Source organism: Perna viridis, chromosome 9 (assembly GCF_037379345.1).
Source record: "Perna viridis isolate PV_CMFRI_1.1 ecotype Kerala chromosome 9, ASM3737934v1, whole genome shotgun sequence".
Classification (NCBI taxonomy): domain Eukaryota; kingdom Metazoa; phylum Mollusca; class Bivalvia; order Mytilida; family Mytilidae; genus Perna; species Perna viridis.
In genome coordinates this window covers 26,550,308-26,569,522 of record NC_142453.1, presented here as the reverse complement: position 1 = coordinate 26,569,522, position 19,215 = coordinate 26,550,308, and the positions used below count along the sequence as shown (strand labels likewise).

The window sequence follows — 19,215 nt, the reverse complement described above, 5'->3', positions numbered from 1 at the left end:
TTTTTTTTGTTATTTTATCTTATTCTATCTTAAAAAGCTAAGCCGTTTTAACAGACCATTTACAGATTCCTTCCAATGATGGTTTTCCTGAATATTCTGTACCTAATGAAGTGGCTATTTATTGTTAAAGTATGAAAAAGTATACCTATTTTTGCAGAAAAAAATATCCATGAATTATAATAATAGGATTAAATATTTTAAATTAAATGTTACCTTATATATTTTTTATTTGTTGGGAGCATTGTGTGTTAGACTTTCTGAAGAATACATTTATTTCGTTATAGTTTATTTGTGAACAATATAAACATATATCTCTTACTGTCAACCTTTACAAGAGTCGTAGGTGGATTATATCTTACAAATATAAATAAATGTTAATAATAAACTGTCGTATTCATAATAATCTGCACAAAATGTGTAATAAACCCGACAGTTACATGTAGACATTCTATAGAATTACCAACATAGAGATCTGCAAAAGTGAAAAAAATGAAAATATTTCTTTCTACTGTCCTTAATATACAACGAGATCAGATATATGTCAAAGAAAGAGCATTGAAGCCGTATGACGTGTAAGGAGGTAGACATAGTCTAGATGGTGCAAATCTTTGCAAGAGTAATCAAGGGAACCAAGGTTATAGCGGTAATCAAAAGAATGTAATCCAGGGACAAAGACCAGACATGGAATACAGACATACACAACAAAGAACATAGAGTAACTAAAATCATACAAAGTAGCGAAAGCAAATGAGCAACTCGCACTCCACTAAGACTGGGAGCATGGACCAAGTGCACCGGTAGGATAAGCGTCCTCTGCTATTCTGGAAACACCCGCCGAGTTGCTAATAAAAAGTCCGGGGTACACGAAAGAGGTAAGGCAATCCATGATACGTTAAAGCTGTGATATGTTTTTATCATATTAAACTTTACAGGCATTCATTTGAAACAAAATCAAACCAATGCATATAAGCGATTTATCTAAAATGGCTTACATAAACGTTGGTAAGAGTAATGGCCCTTCACCTAGGTCTACCTTCTAAACGTAATAAAATTGACATAATATTCAGTGTAAGATAAAATACATCGAATACAAAAATAAATACATTTCAATTCAATGCATTTTGAAGATAAAACGAAGTATACATCGAAATCAAAACAAATAACAATATTAAATTGTCGACGGCGCATTAATGGTATAATATATTTGACAATCAGTTTATATTTTATGTCAATAATAACATAGATATCTATATAAGCTTTAAGTGACCAATATCATAATATTTCTTTCTACTGCCCTGCATATTTAATGAGAATGGATATCTTGAGTATGTCAAAGAGTTTGGCGTCTGAATTTCTAATTGACTATATTGAAAGATTTTAGGAATTGATACTTAGTTTGAAAACCAAACATTGATCGAGAATGACATAATTTTGATTATGTATTGTTCATATCGTATCAAATAAACGCTGGAGGAAATTTATGGTAATTTGTTTCCTCCATAAAGTTTTTGCAAAATGAGGGCTTTTCATGGACTTGATCTACTGCAAAGAAAATATATTTTATATCGATGACATAAAGATGTCAAATTCAGGAAACTTTTCATTCAAGGAATGTCGTTTCAGTACCCTTTGTTAGAAAGATTCGAAATATTTTATGTTATTTGTGTTTATTTTTGAAACTTTTGTGCATTTACCTCTTATTTCTTAAATCTGAGAACGTAATATCCTATAATTCTTAAAACCACTATTAATATTCCCAGCGTTGATATATAACAAAAATATGGTGCATCTATTCCATAATCTTTCAAGACGTCGTCCTTAGAGAGAAATGTTGTATTTCCATTACACGCAGGAAATATTACTGCCGACGTTGTATTGCACCTGTAAAGGACACAATAACGAAGTATGATTAGTAATTTATCAAATATCATAACGGCTTCTTAACAAACAGTACTTTAATTCAAAAAAGGAAATTGTAATTGCGCGAAGAAGACAATTTTTTAATAGGTCCTACAATATCAGGTAAGATAATTTCTAATTTGTGATTGTTTTTAAAGGTAGATTTTTAGAAAATTCGACGTTACAAATATAACTTGGTGTAAGAGGATTTGATTATCGACGATCTAAGATGCATTAAACATTTCAAAATAAATAGAAGTAGAAAAGTGTGTCCAACGGAGGGAAAAAAAATAACAAATATTTCAGGTCTGTATTTTTAGATATCCATACATTTATCTCTCTCTGAAAATCAATCAAATCAATATCAATACGGAAAATAAAGTTCCTTTTTCCTTTACAATACATTATTTTTTTCTAAAAAAATGTAACAACTGAATGCAAAATTAACATGTTTTGTGGTCTGAAACCGTTTCAGAATTAGATAAATTGAATTTGCATTAATCATTTCCTTTCTAAATTTTCACGACTGATACTTAAATACAGAGCCAAAAATAAACAACTCAGACCCCAAATACCGTCATATGATAACGTGCGGTTTCAAAAATATATGACAAAAAGAGACAATAGAGAGATATTTTTGTTCTCTGCTACCCAGTCTACCTTAAACATTTAAGCAATGTATGGTTTATAAATCTATTATATTAGATTTTCTTACTGTAGGTCTGGCATGCCATCTGTACTTAAAATGTTCAAAGCTGCGAAGGGATAATGTAAGATGGAGAAATACTTGGCCCAATGTAGCCATTTTGGCAAATTAAAGTTGAAATATCCGCCTAAAATATGATACAAAAAAAAAATCATATAGAGGTGACCATTCAGGGAGATGTAGAAACACAGACATTATTATTTTATTTCAAATGTTGAAATGCATGTTTCGAGAACTATAAAAATGTTTTTAATTCAATGGTTTAAGACAATCGTTTTATTTTTATTTTTCAATTAGACATAAAACAATTTTGTTGAAATAATGAAATAATATACCATGAATCCTGACTAAACCGAACTATGAATTATCCAAACTGTACCTGACACTTTTAAAATCCCTCAGTGTCAGGTTAGACGTATTTCGTTTCTTAGTTAATTCAACACCTGTCTACAACGACGAATATTGCAGGTTCGTGTAAGATATGGTTACTGTGATTAGTGTCATGATCTAAGAATAAAAGCACCGGATCACAAATTTTCCTCCTCTTATTTTTATGATCTCAATATTCCTCTGGTGTCAATTTCACAAAAAAGTCTTACAGTGAAATTGATCGTAAACTATGACGTAACAATGCTATTTTAGGTTGTGACGTCATTACTTACGATAAACTTTACACTTATGAATTTTTGAGAAATCGACACCTGTTGTCTAGGTCATCATTTTCTGTTGATTGTATAGAACAGAGTCACAGTTTATAACTTGTCCTCCTAAAAGTGTAAACATGATTTTCCTGGATCGCTTTTCTATAACAAAGATGATTATTCTACTTTTACAAAATGTACATTTTTGTTTTTGTCAGTATTTAAAAGAATGCGGTTTGATATATAACAGTTTTGATACTTTGCACCGTGAAAGGTAACGACGATTAAACGAACAAATATGAGTTCTATATCATATCGATGGGTTTTATGATAATATTGTCCTTACTTACTAAGTAACAGTGCAGACAGCATGTATGTATTTCCACCAACAATTGCCTTATGTATGTTTGGAATCCCAGCACCTAATATCTGCCCGATACTCTACAAATGAGATTATTTTTAATACAAGCCAAATAGAAATTTGATGTCATTTACAATTGCGGAAAATTAGTTATAGAGGAACATTCAACTCGAATATGTCGCCTTCTTGTCAATTTTGGGGTTTAAAACTAATTAGATATTTACAAACTGAATTTAAAAAATAATCATGCATTGAAACTACTTACGTACGAACCGAATGTTATAGGTTACGTAATTTGATGTGTTGAAATGGTCAACCAAGGACCGAGTATTTCATAAAATGTGAAATTGTCCACGCAAGACTGCAATGTAATCATGATTTAGTGTCACCGGGATTTATCAACCAATCTGTACTGTTTTTTCCGTGTTTATAATATTTTATTTTTGTATGTTTTGTAGATTGTTTGCTGCTTTTGATTTAAGGTAATGGACAATGACAAGTTTTTTGCTTCAATATGTCAATGTAAAGCTAGTAACTTGGCTGTTTACTAAACTCAAAAATGCACATTTGTTTGGGTAAGATGAATTGAGAAATAAGTATACTAACCTGAGCAGCGCAACAATGCAACAAGTTAACCAGCATAAATATAACAAATAAAACACCACCTCCCATGGAAGACATCCAAAACGTGATGGAGTAGTAAAATATAGGTAGTGTAAGCACTAATGGTATATCACTGGTCATTTTGGCGCAATACAAGGCCGATAACCTATATGATCCTGCCTGTCGTTCTTTACGAATAACTTCCCTTTCAGCAGGAACTAAAAAAAATTACATTTATAAGTAGACTTTTTTTTCTTTTTCAGCTGATTATTGAACTGTCGACTAAAGCAAAAAACCATTACCTTCAATTTCCCGTCCGCAGGAAAAATCATAGTAAAAAGTATTTATCTTCAATATCTGTTCATTAACCGCAGATATTTATACCGTACGCAAATATACGCTTTGAAGTAAATAGATATAACACTGTACAGCTGTATGCTTTTCTGTCCGTCCGTTTGTCCTCCCGTTTTCCTTTCCCCATCTTTTGTAAGGGCAATTCCTCATTTACAATCAAAAACAATATGATGAAATTGTATAGGAAGGTAAAGCGTCATATACAGATGGTAATGATTGATAAATTGCTTAATGATTACGAAGGAATATAATCCATCCTAAAAATGTCCATATGAAGTATGGTAATTTTTGTGTAATGATGTGAGCCTATTCACTGTCGTACTAGTTTTAATAGGTAAATCTTGTATACAAGAAAAAGACTAAGCCAAGAAAACAAACGAAACAATTAAATTAAATAATAAAATAAACATAAACTAAAGGGTAAATGAGCAACCCGGAATCCACCCGAAAGGTCAAAAAGATCAGGTACACCTGTAGGGTAAGCGTCCTATGCTTTACTTGATTGAATCGCCGATAGTTCGGGCTAAGAGCGACAAACTATGAACAAATTTTTTGTGCTGTATAGATATATGAATTCCGATATACAATCTATGAATATTCAACGGATTAAGTACCATAACACCTTAACGGAGATCGGACATGGAAAATACATTACCGACCGTTTATATTTAATGTTGTAGAACTATTGAAATGATGACTAATAAAAGTTAATATAACTTAATTAACTTATACTGAAAAGGCTGAGTAGCTTATTCACAGTGTTTTAAAAATTTGTCAAGTTTGAGAAACTATGAATGACTCATTGGTCAATGATTTTGATACTAATAGGGATACTCACAGCTGGTAATAGAATTGATCATGCTATTAAATCCCCAGTACGTGGTACTGAAAGAAACCTGCAAGGATGAAGAAAGTAAATAAAAAAATTGGAGTCAGTTACTAATTTACATGCACTAAATGGAAGAAAATATATTTTCATGTATCCACAACTTAAAAAAGAATTAGTGTTGTGTTTGATAACGACTTCACTGCGATATGACCAATTCATTTTAAAATCGTCGACAAATTCAACATTTCGTAAATTCATACATCATACATTGATTAAGAAACCCTTCAAATTCTAACTTTGACTTTGTTGATTATTAATAACGTCAAGGTTATTTCTAATTTCGCTAAGTACAAAATGATGAAAAACCAACAGTTCTGATTCATTTACCAAACTTAAGTGAGATTTGCAGATGACCATTGAAATATACCAGGATTTTTAAGGCAATTAACACAAAAATCAATGATAGTAGTAGATTGTAAGAATCGTGGAAATTCTGTAATTTGTGATACACCCTAAAAAGGCTACATATTTGCATTTCCTTTATAGGTTTTTTTAATGAAATGTTTAATCATTCATTCCAATCTGTCTGCTCTTAGGAGATAGTCCACATGAAAAACCCAATAGTTTCTATCGAATTTTAGTGTCATTTACCGAGTTATTTCCTATAATTATGAATTCTACAGTACATTGTATATGATATTTATCTCCTTGAAGAACATGGTTTGTATGGAAAGCCAAATGTAAATTTCTGTTTACTATGGCATTTTAAACAAAATACCAAAATAAATAAATAAATAAATAAATAAATAAATAATGAAAAAAATGTGTAGGCTCTCCAACCATGAATCATATTTTGCATATGATTCTTAGCTGGAGTATTACTTAACAACTTTCTACGCAATCAGTATAAAAAGGGATTTATTCGTTGTTTCGTCTGCATTAATGAGTCTATTACGCGTTATACAAAAAAAAAAGGTTATTTTAGATTTTTAGTCAAATCACAAGAAACACAAAGAAGAGATAAAAAGTTGAGATATGTTTAGACGAAGATTTTACGATTGATAACTCATTTGATTGCTTAGGTGCTAAACGTAAGTTCTTTACATACCATTCCCATTTTATCCCGAAGACTTCTGTAGGTAAAATCAGTCTGAAAATACATGGTACCGGCCACTATTGCCATGATGATAGCCTGAACTACTTCGTACTTGTGCAAGATGTGCCCTTTTGACTGTTTAAACTGTCGCCATGAAAGCATACGATATTGAGTCCTGAAAGACGTTGGCCATTTTTGCTTATTTGTGGTCATGTTTTCTTTCTGACATACATCCACTTTACACACATCAACCAATTTTGCAATGGAGTCTGAAAAAAGAAAGTATTTTGGGTTTTGAATAAAGAATATTCGTCTATAGGTCGGTTACTGATAATTAATAATACAGTAACAAAAGAATTACCATATTTTCAATTGAATTCTGGGAATTCTGGTAAAACTTACCGCCTTTTGTGTAACCCTTAACTGTGAATCTCGACTCTGGAATGTTGATAGAGCTGGTACTATTGTACTGATGGACCATACCATTTGGTGTACTATGTGATTCTATGAAGCTGGCAAATTTCCTAAAGACAATGGTAATCAGTTCATGTAAGATACTAAGAAAAACCAATTGATAAAATATCACGAGAATTAACGTGCACTGTAGAATTTCCAAGAGATAGAAAAATGAACAATTGAACAATTATAATTCAAGTATTTAACTATTTGTTTTTATCTAGATTTTACGCTGGTACATTTTTTACGTTTCACCATATCCGCTTTATCCGAGTTATTTGTCGAATAAAAGATACTTTATTGAACAATTCCCATTTCCTCATTCAATTTTCACCTTAAGTATTGGAAAATACTGCCCTTTAACTTTTAATCACACATATAGTATTTTTTTATGACAAATATTGTGTAACACAAATAAATGGAAAACAAACAAAAGATAAAGAATAAATTGGCAATCCGGATTAAAATAAAACTATTTTAGTATGAACCAGGTGAAAGAGTAATCAAGGGAACCAAGGTTATAGCGGTAATCAAAATCCAGGGACAAAGACCAGACATGGAAAACAGACATTCACAACAAAGAACATAAAGTAACTAAAATCATACATACAAAGTAACAAAAGTAAATGAGCAACTCAGACTCCACTAAAAACTGGGAGCATGGACCAGGTGCACCGGTAGGGTAAGCGTCCTCTGATTTTCTAGAAACACCCGCCGAGTTGCTCATAAAAAGTCAAGTCCAGGGTAGACAAACGAGGAAAGGAAAACTATGATCCGTTGAATACATCAGTTTTAATGGTGCTGATGGATACACCATAACGATCCACGAGTTCATGATGACGACCATAAAAATTCTGTATTGATGACTTCAATCTGGTAGCAACATAACCCTGTTCCAGAAGCCTATTTGTTAGAGTTCTAAAGCGATACAAAAAGTATGCGTAGTTTCGGCAAGCTCTGGCATAACGTATGAGTTGTGATTTGAACACTCCATACCCAGGAGCCTAAGGGATGTTGCCACAGATGAAAGGAAAGTTAACAATTCTGAATGAAAAGTCATCACGTTTGTCGTAAAGTTTGGTCAATAGTTTTCTTTTACCATCGATTTCTTAGTGTAGGTCAAGATATGAGGCCGACTTCACAGTGTCTGTAGTACCCTTTATCTCAAGTTCTTTTGGGTAGATGCGATGTATCAAATCCCCGAAATTAGGATTGTTTAAAGATAATACATCATCTATATAGCGGAAACTGAGATTGAAGGATCTAGCCAAACGATATTCTTTCTTTCTGATCAGATCAGCTATAAATAAGCCTCATAAGAGTAAAGGAATAGGTCAGCAAGTATTAGAGCACAATTTGTTCCCATTGGAATGCCGACCGTTTGTTGAAAAACACGTCCACCACACTGGACAAATATGTTGTCGATTAAACAACATTTTGTAAACATCTTCCTCTGTATATTTGGAAGATGATTTGGAATTATTTCTTACAAATAAAGTATGAGGAATCTCTACCAAGAACTATATATTTGTATCTAGGTGTACCATCTTTTTTGGAAAAACAACGATGTATAATGTTTTTAAGTCGGGATTTTAACTGAGTATGGGGAATAGAAGTATACAGTGTTGAAAAAAAATCATAGGTTTAAATGCTATTATATTCAGATAATAGTCTTGAACTGATTGTCTCCAAAAGATCTTTCGAATTTTTCAGGATCCACATCGAATTAATACCACTACGGGAGTAACAAGTGTTGTGGTAGGACTGTAGACCCTCTTTGACGGTCGTGAGTATATAAGTTAAAAGTTTTGAAAGAGGTTTGGTGGTGAACTTACAGGGTAATGATGACTTGCTTTACTAGAAACGCATGTCGACGTTTCAATGAGTTAGGCGTATTTCAGAAAATGTCATATCAGCTAAATCATCTGTCACTATCTACCGGTTTGTTTCACGGCCATGCACGCTACATGTAATATAATTAATACATTTAATATTTTGCCTACCATCTTTATATACAATGTGTGTATACGTTAACTCGTCATGTCAATTAGCATACTAATTAATTGTTCTATGTTTACCACAGCTGTACAAATAAATCTATTTCCGTCACTTATACACGCCTTTAATCTATCATAAAGGAGATGTTTTAAAAAAAATATATGGGACCGGTTTAAGGAGGTAGACTTAGGGTAAGGTACACAACTGTTACAATCACTGGAACGTTTGTATTCACCAATTTACATCAATCTTATGTAAGCATCGAAGTAACTCGAACTGCTTTCATTCTGTTTCAGAGGAAAGCTTGAAAGTCTTTGGTGAAATTGAATATGATACAAACAAATCACTGATTTAAAGAGTAATTTCCCTTACCCTAGGTCTACGGAAAACAAAGTATTTGTTGTTCTAATATTATAAAAGAATGTGCATTGTTTGCTTCAACTCCTAGAATTTACTTGTTTTTCTCTGCTTCGTGTAATATTTTCTGGCGTGTCGCTGTCTCTGACTTCATCAAATCCACTGAAATGTATTAACATTTACTGACAATAGTTTTTAAAATACATGTTAACGACGGAAATTGGGAGAAAATGATGAAATACTTTATTTGATAGTAAGAAGTGCAATAAGGAGTTATAAAACGCATGGATATAAACATAAAACACAGCGTTTAAGATCAAGTAAATTTTAGAAGCAATTTTACCAAGACAGGATTAGATAAAGCTGTATGGAATAACCATTCCATGTACGAATAGCATCAATATATGTCACAAAAAAAAAAAAAAAACCAAACACACAGTAATAAATTATTAATAACAATCAATCGGAGTAAAGAAGTGTTAGTTATCATGTTACATATAACAGTATTGTTGATCGATCAGTTATTTCTTCAGTAAAGTATACTGCTTTTTACATAGTCAAACGGTACATATGTTTTCTCACTCTCGATTTTCTGATTTTAACAAAAGTTTAGATATACCTTTTTTTATAATATATTTGCTTTGCAACCAACCAACGTTTTTCGTTGTTGTCTTGGCCACATTTATCTAAGTAAGACAACGTTTTAAATTGTAAATTAACCGGTACTACAAGACCTTGTTGTTAGGATTTGGCACTTCATCATCAATTATTAACACTTATAGTAGAATAGCAGGCTATCAATTTTTGAAAATTTAATGCGCCAGAATATAATATGGCTATATTATATATCGATGGAAAGCGTATTTCAAGCTCTATGAAAATAGCGATGTCGTACATATTGATTGTGGTCACGTCTCTAACAAAACGGGGTCAAAGGTAAATTATGATTTTTAAGAAAAAATGTTGCACCATTTTTGTATGGCTTACTTCCCTTTGCTGGTGAGAAAAATTCCAAACTTTTTACATCAGATCAGCTCAAATTTCAATCCATACAAGAATCAATAGCTATATTTAAGAAAAACTACAAAATAGTGCCGTGCGCAGCAGTTTTTGGTAAACGTGCCATACACTTTCAAATTTTAGCAGTCCGAAATGAAAGGCAGACCTTGACCTTTGATGTATCGAAATGTAAAACTATAAAGCAAATATTTAAAAAACACATTATGAAATTATTTTCTGATATCTAAAATTTGCTGTAAAATATCGAATTTTTTATTTAAAAAGCAGCTTTAAAAGAGCCATTTCTCCATTAGTTCAAAAACAAGTTCCCATGTGGTCCAGTATGCCTCATGTAAGTATTTCGTACATTTGCAAAGATAATTATATAATATTTAACATAACTGTTTAGTATGCTTAAGTTTTACATAACCATGTAAGTTCTTAACAAAATTTTAGATAAACATGGAATTTTTCATTAACTCGGAAGAACACCACTTAACATTTCTACAATTTCTTGTTGTCCTGGCTACAACGAAAACTACCAGTTTGTTTAGAAACGGAAATCATGTAATAATTTAAAAGAGATAATACCAATAACGCAATAAATACAGTTAAAAATTGCAGCAACCACACTTCGTTATTGGGGAAAGTTATTTTTATTGCACATAACGAAACAGTGCATTATTGTATCCTAATTGATTTGGTCTTAGTTTGTTTTTGACTCCATATCGCCGATATTCGTCTTCAACATGCCAGTGCAAGCCGAAAGAAAGAAACACTTTCATTGTATTGTATAACAGTACCAGGTTTTTGGAAGGTCATGGAATGCGACAAAAACTGTCCAAGACACTTTTTTTGACCAGTTTGATTTTTTGTGTCAGCAACAAGTTTTTTCTTTTGCGTCTTGAAAAGCTTATCAGCAATTGACTTTAAACACTTTCTTTAATAGTACCCATGTGTCAAAAGTATAGGTTTCTAACAGAGTTAAGCTGTCGTAAATTAAAAGCGAGTAAAAGTATTTAACATTCTGGTATGTAAACCCGTATCCTTTGCATAAACCTTCACAGTTTGTGTCTGGATACTAAGACAGCCCTTGATTTAAAGACTGGTTATAAGAAAATTTTGTCGGAAAAGAAAGAATATTTCAATTTTATTACACTGGTCTCTTGGTGGGTGGGGGGAGCATCGACGATTGCGAAATTTTTTACCCTGTTATTTACCAACCTGCCATATTTCATATTGAAATAGTTTTTCGTTTCAAATGAACTAAAACAAAGTAGGGGCACCTCGTTAGCTTCGCTCTGTGTGTGCAGTTTATGTTCCCTTATGTAGCACCAAGTGGAACAACATAAGTACGACCTCAGCTTGACATAAGTTTTTAAAATCATTAGTATGGTTCTTGATTGTTTTGTAAAGCGTTCATTCACTGAGCTATATCACGATCGGTTACTGCACAGGTGCTTGCTCCGACTATCAAATATGCAGCCCCAGCAATATGTACAACCTATATATACTAGTGGGGTTGCAACTGCATATTTGATAGTCGAAGCAAGTTGTGGATACAGCATGTATAAGCGGCAGAGAATTTTTGAATTGCCAAGACTCATTTTTTCTTAGTTTATAGATTTTATAATGAGATAAGATTCGGAATTATGGTATATTATACAATTATAATTGCAAATATAAAATTTGCAGATATGATATCACTTTAGCCTTAATTGAATTATATGGAGTTCATGTTCTTCACGGGGTACACAAAATGAATTATAGCGAAAGAGTGTTTCCCAGAGGAACGGACAAACAGGGAATCATAGGAAAAAAATCAGTTTGTTTCATAGACCACCAACATAGTACCATAATGAGTAAGATATTCCGAATTAATCGGAGCTCCGCATAAGACTTATTTATGAACTCATTGTTTTGTGGATATAAAGGAAATGGTGCGGGTCAAGGTGGAAATGTTTTATCGGATCTATACAATTAATGCAATCGCAATCTTTCAGAGTGCCTTCTTATAAGTAAGAAACAAACATTTCCATTTGTTAAGCATGTGCACATTTTTTCAAATCATAGTGTTTTAGCATACTTATAATTTCTTATTCAGCTAAACCACTGATCAAACCCTCCCTTTTTATATGTCTTCATGTTTTATTGACTAATATTTCTTTCAACCCCATAATAATCCTCTCTCAAATTACTAGTCTTAGTACTAAATGTCCAAAGTTTGAAAGACTATCATAATCCGGAATTAAAACGAATCATACTCTGATTTGGTCAGAGTCTTATAAATGTCATTCGAACAAAATAATTGGATATCCAAATAAGAACACAAATACAAACTTCTTTAGAATATTTCTTGCAAACTAAACAGACCTAACCAGCAGAATCATATCGTATCATTAGCCTTACGCCACAACACAAGAGTGTAATTTTAACTAAGCCTACTAGTTACTGACTGGCCACAATAAACGGGAGATTGCACACGGAATACGTGAAATTCCGCATTTATGATGTAGCGTGTACCCACGATATTGACCTTTTTGTTACCTAATTAGAACACTTCTCATCATTACACAAAATTGAGTTAATTCAAAGGGTACCTGGTTATAAAATCTATACATTTAAACCCACTGTGGTCGATAAACATGTACGATTTTCATACAACTGATGATAATTGGTTAACAATTAGCACAAAAATACGGTCTGCAAAAAAATACGTAAATATTTTCTGCATGACTATAATAAATTCAGCTTCATGTTATCGCTATCGCTTACTTTAAAATACACTAAGATCATGAAGACTTTTTTGTTCATGTTTTCATAAGCAAAATTTACTTTTGAACAGCCTGTATTTGTGAAAGAAAACAGGACACCCTCACAAAACGGAACAAAATTACAAATTGTGACCACAATACGTTCGTACGACAATTCTAATTTCAACAAAGTAGAATGATTTTCCTAACAAAATGATACCAAACATATCCGTATTATATTTCGGTGCATTAAACTTCAATATTTGAAGACTTTTTAAACCTCCGCTATCATACTATTAATGACACTTTTCGAACTTGAAATTTTGCATGTTCCATGCAGCGGCAGATGTTCGTTTCTTCTTTTTACTAACCGCTGCAGATAGAACTTTCGATATTATCGTGTGTTATTCAAATCATACGTTGTTTGACAATCGAAAAAAAAAAATCATTCACTTTTTTCCGACTTTGCAAGATTCTTGCAGCTTCTGAGATGGCTGGCAGCGTCTACAATGAATTAGAACGTCAGACGCTGTTCGGAGCTTGGAAAGTTTGTTCGGTTTAGTCAGGTATCCGGTTTACGAAGGTTCAAAATACATTTATATTTTATTTTAAGTGTCTGGTTTAGACAGTTGTCACTGTACTATTACTTCCATTTCCTATTGCTAAAACTTTTTAAAAGATAAACTTACACAAGAAATCTGCAGGATTAAAATTCATATCACAGTGTAAACCCATCTTCTCAAAATATTTCAAAGCAGCAGAAGCTTCACCAAAATAGGCAACCTTAATTCAAATTGAAAGGCATTGACTATCTTCAGAATCATTTCATAATAGTTATACAAGATGTTTAACAGAAAAAAATTAACAAAGAAGAACTAGACACGACTGTTCTGAGGGTAAATCTAGAATCCAAAATGCAAACAAGTTCATTAGAGTTCATTAATTGTCAAGATAATTTTAGTCAAGATGTTATGAATGCCATTATTATGTTCCTGCAAACTTTGCTCAATGCTTCTTTATACAGTATTCTACCTATGTGCATGTTTCCATACTTCACAAAACATGTAACTACAGCTATACTTTTTTTCGTAGAACAGAAGTGTAACCATCAAATTTTAAAATGAATGTACAGATTTGCCAGAACAGGTTTTTGTTCGGAAGTGCAAAATGCAGTAGCCTAAATATCTAATGCAGTGCAAGCTAGCAATAATAAGTGAAAAATTACCCGATTGGAACGAAAATTTTAATATTTTACATTTGGTAATGTTAACATTTAGCTGGATCATGGAATAAATTATCTCAGTTTATCTATCTTTAAAGAACCGGCACTTCCTTCATGAAAATTAATACTAGCTTGCACTGCATAATACATCTAGGAACAGGACAATATGAATTTCAACTTACAAATCTTGTATTTGACATCTTGAGATTTATTCTAAAATGTGTTATTTACACTTTTTTTGTTAATGTAATACGGAAGTTATAAAAACATTTGTTCCTAAGGTTGACTTGAGCTTGAGTGCTTAATGCATAAAGGTGCATTTAGCGCTAAATTTAATGTATTATCAAATCTATAAATGAAAACATTTCTTAACGGAACGTCATAGATATTGACTCTTTAGTCCTCCAAACCTAAACTCAGCATAACCAAGATAATTAATCAATGTTTTTAAACGTATGTATCTCCATTTAAGAGTTCAAATGGAAATAACTACCAACGTGTATCACAAACACCTGGCACTACACGTATATACATATTATGTCAAAACTATCTACAAAGTTTCAAGAGATTTTGTGCTGTAGTTTCCGAGAAGTTGCGCCTACAATAACTTGACGTACTGGATAAAACAATCTGTTCCCCCGCATAAGTGGGAATAGACATAAATATATAAGTTATTAAATCTGAAAATAATACAATACAAAATTGCCTTGTGGAAATTGTAGTAAATAAACTAACTCACGTGACCGTCCATTAACAAAAGTAACGTTGAGAACATATGAAATACGTGACTTGAAGGCTGATGAATAGTTGTAATGATTGTTTTGTTCGATTTTGTAGCATAGCTACAGAGCTGCTTCATTATGCTGTGAGCTGTACTCGAATCTAGCCCAGAAGTAGGTTCCTAGTAAAGAATATGCATATCATGAAAGGAAATTTTAATAAAATATGAATGCATGTATGCAAGTTTGTTAAAAGACAGGAAAAAAAAAGATGTCATTTTAACAAATAGCTCTGACTAAAAACTGTTTGGTATGATGATTGCGCACAAAATTGTAAAATAAGGTTTAATCACATTATGAGGTTTGATCGTGATGAAATAAAATATCTATCTGCAAATCTACAGAGGCATTTATCTTATTAATACATTGTTTAGAGTGCATATGCTTCTAACTTGATTTTTTCTTTTTATAAAAAAAACACATTTTAATGCAAATAAGAAACAGTTGATGCACACCGCATGTGTATTACTTTCTTTATCGTAGTGCGTTAAGTTTTGTATTGTGTATACAAGGGCTGTTTTCGTAACAAATGTTATGTTTTCTAATTTCTTTTTTGTTTTTTTTTTCATTTAAAGGAGTAAACCTTTCCCTACATCAAGCAGCATGATATCTGGATCTGTTATCAATTCACAAGCTATATTGGCACGCTTCTTTTCCCCACCTGAAAGTCCTCGGACAAACATATCACCAATGACTAAAATAATTAAAAAAGTAATTTGTAGATACAACAATATTTCGTAAATAAGGGCAACAACAAAATTACCGACACTAACCCGATTAATAGTTAACTCAAACTAAATCTGACAAAATGTATATTACATCGCCGGAGTAGCTGGTACAATGAATTAAATTGTTTTTACTGAGATACTTAAAATATAGAATTGGAAACAAGACTTATTCTGTTACACATTATCCTTTACATGTGGAGTCCGCATTGCTAATTTATTTGTGTTTCTTTGTACGTATTATTTTTGTTATTTAATGTTCTTTGTTGTTTGCGTCTGTTTTCCCTGTTTGGTCTTTTGATTTTCCCTTGACTCTAGGTCCCCTTGATAACTATTTATGAATACAAAGAGTTAAGATATGATGATCAAGTTGATAACTTGCCTGTATCTTTACATTTTCTTAAATCAAAGGCTTCAAGGATTTTTTCTATTCGTCGACACTTTTCATCATGGCTGACAAACTCTGGAATTCGAATCATGGCTGTAAACTAAAACAAATAAAGCAAACAGTTTTTTTGAAAATTATTCAATTCAATGACAGAAAGTCTTGAAAGAAACATAATGAGGTGCTCAGTAAATTATTCTTTAATGCAAGCTTACCTACAAGCTTACAAATTGAATTTATTTTGAGATATTTTTAAAATAACTAAAAATGTTAAATCGTCGACTAATTTCCTTATCATAAAAAAAATAAATAAATGCTTGAATTTTATCATATTAACATGATTAATTGGTTGAGGTGTTGAAGTCAGTATTTAATTTAAAACGGTGGCGATTTATGAATTTGCCAAACGTTTCTCGCTTTCATCGTTTCGAACCTAGAAAGCAAAGCAACTTACGTATTAAGAGTCTTATTAGTCTTATTATTTCTTACACCGACTTCTTCAGGTTTGTGCATATAAATGTGTTTTTTTTTCTTTTGTTTATTGTTTATCTTTTGTGCTCAATTGTCGGATAATATTAAAAAATAATTGTCAGATTCGGTTTGCAATCAGTCCCATTGATAATATTTTGCGTATATTTTAGACTCCTTAAAACAAGGACATTGTTTGACAAAGTGTACATGACATAAATCCAAAATGACGAAAATCTAAAAACATCTTCAATATGCTTTAAACACTGTGGAAAGTTTGTACAAAATTGGTTTAATAGCATCTGAATTTAAGACTATAAAAATAAGATACCGTCTAAGAATGACCGATGGCGTTTGCGTTTTCACCGTTTGTGACGAAGAACCAATCCAACAGTTACACGGATTATTACATAATGCATTTAATAATTTTGTTTCCCATCTATATGACAAAACATCACATGAGCTACAATTACATACTTTTGCATGTCGTGTTCATAAAAACCGAAGATTCATACGATATTTTACACGACGTAATGTATTTATTACGAATTAAAATGGGAAAACATGTAAATGCAATTAATATTATCAAAAAATAAAATGATAAATTTTAAAATTATAAACCGATTAATTTTAAAAACAAAAACAGAGCCAATATCTTATTTGACTATAAAGACGATGTGTATTGTTGCATCAGTAGTCAACGTCTTTGAAATATATTTAGGCTAACTTATACCTACTTATTGTTTTTGTTATAGCTTAAGTATTTCTTTTGGTCATGCCTTTTAAACATTTTACTCTTTTGTCTACATTTTATCTAAGCATCTAATACTATAAACCGAATACTTTTTATGACTCCTTATTTTCACTTATTTCGTAAAAAGACCTATGGCATGAAAAAAAAGATGTCGGGAATAATTTCATCCAAGGATATATTAACACTATTGACAAAAATAGAGAAAAAACAAGGGAATCAAGGTGACAGCGGTAATTAAAAGAATGTTATCCAGAGACAAAGACCAGACACGGAAAACAGACATACGCAACAGAGAACATAAAGTAACCAGAATCATACATACAAAGCAACAAAGGCAAACGAGCAACTCGGACTCCACTAAAAACTTCGGAGCATGGACCAGGCGCATCGGTAGGATAAGCGTCCTCTGCTTTTCTAGAAACACCCACCGAGTTGCTTATAAAAAGTCATTTACGGGGTAGACGAAAGAAGAAAGGAAAACTATGACACGTTGAATGAATCAGTTTTCATGGTGCAGATGGATACACCTTAACGATCCACGAGTTCATGATGACGACCATAAAACTTCTGTAGTGATGACTTCAATCTTGTAGCAACATAACCCTGTTCCAGAAGCCTATTTGATAGAATTCTAGCGCGAGACAAAAAAATCTGCGTAGTTTCGGCAAGCTCTGGTATAACGTATGATTTGTGATATGAACACTCCATATGTAGATGCTGAAGGGATGTTGCCACAGATGACAGGAAAGTTGACAATGCTGAATGAAAAGTCATCACGTTTGTCGTAAAGTTTGGTCAATAGTTTTCCCTTACCATCAATTTCTACGAAATTCAAGAGAAACACAACAGACAGTTGGATTTACACCATGGAAGGCATTTTATTTATTATTCAGTGATAATAATATTAATTAGTACTCACGTATAAAGTTTCATAAAGCGTCAAACGTGACATAAACGCTTCTTCCTGAAGAACGTAACCGAGGCAACGCCGGAGTTGCTTATTGAATAGTTCTCCATTCAGAGTTACTCCACCTGAAGATATATCCACTCTTCCGGCGACGGCATTTAACAATGTTGTTTTACCGGAACCTTAGAAGACAAAAATATATGATCTCAGAACATTTACTTCTTAAAAAAAAACAACTTAGCAATTTAATGACTCAGCTAATAATTTAAATAATATGATAATAAAGCTTATTTGATGTCTAATATCTTACCACTGGGTCCCATGATAGCCAACAGGTTACCATTCTGTGTTGATGCATTAACGTCATAAATAATCTGCTTTGTTTTCGTTGATACTGACACATTTCGAATGTCAAGGTATGTTTCGGAGGATTTCGCCGTAGTAGTCTCCATTCCTTATTGTTTCAGTGTAAGTACTAAAGCTAAACATGGAAAAATTCATCTGCATGTAGTATTTATAAAATGGTATTTATGATATAAAATGAACTCGTCCAATCATAAACGAACAGTGTTATTTGTTTATTACTAACCACAACTAGTCCGTAAACTAGGCAAATCAGGGATCGGTTTTTTAAAATTTGCTTACCTGAACAATATATAGTGCCTCAGATAATTAATACACGTCAAGGTTACTAGGTAAAAAATAGATATGCTTATGTTGATAATGTCTAGTGTCATGCATGGAAACGAATTTACATCACCTTTTTTGAAATTTCATTACTTAAATTGTAATTAAATTATTTCGATTTATTGCATATTAATACGTCAAATTTACTAAATTGTACTTGTGTGCCATTTGTGTCGACTAAAATTTGTCGCATCATTACTTTTTTTGATGGGTAGACATAAACGTGACTTAAAATG

General features: G+C 32.2%; 1 protein-coding gene across 2 annotated transcripts; it reads right to left on the bottom strand.

Annotated features, from left to right (window-relative positions):
* Positions 1–955: 955 nt before the first annotated feature.
* LOC148607543 (uncharacterized) lies at positions 956–18,791 on the bottom strand. 2 transcript variants are annotated; one of them, XM_088546128.1, is made up of 15 exons: positions 18,603–18,791; positions 18,305–18,474; positions 16,161–16,266; positions 15,647–15,747; positions 15,014–15,175; positions 13,742–13,835; positions 9,399–9,462; positions 6,892–7,013; positions 6,502–6,758; positions 5,403–5,460; positions 4,214–4,428; positions 3,597–3,687; positions 2,615–2,732; positions 1,695–1,881; positions 956–1,036 (listed from the first exon to the last, which is right to left on the bottom strand). In XM_088546128.1, exons 1-14 carry the CDS (start codon positions 18,742–18,744, stop codon positions 1,698–1,700), a joined length of 1,884 nt encoding a protein of 627 aa, XP_088402254.1. In that variant the 5' UTR covers positions 18,745–18,791; the 3' UTR covers positions 956–1,036; positions 1,695–1,697. The 2 variants fall into 2 exon arrangements, with proteins under 2 accessions (XP_088402254.1, XP_088402253.1); XM_088546127.1 differs by having other exon boundaries at positions 956–1,881.
* Positions 18,792–19,215: the final 424 nt, after the last annotated feature.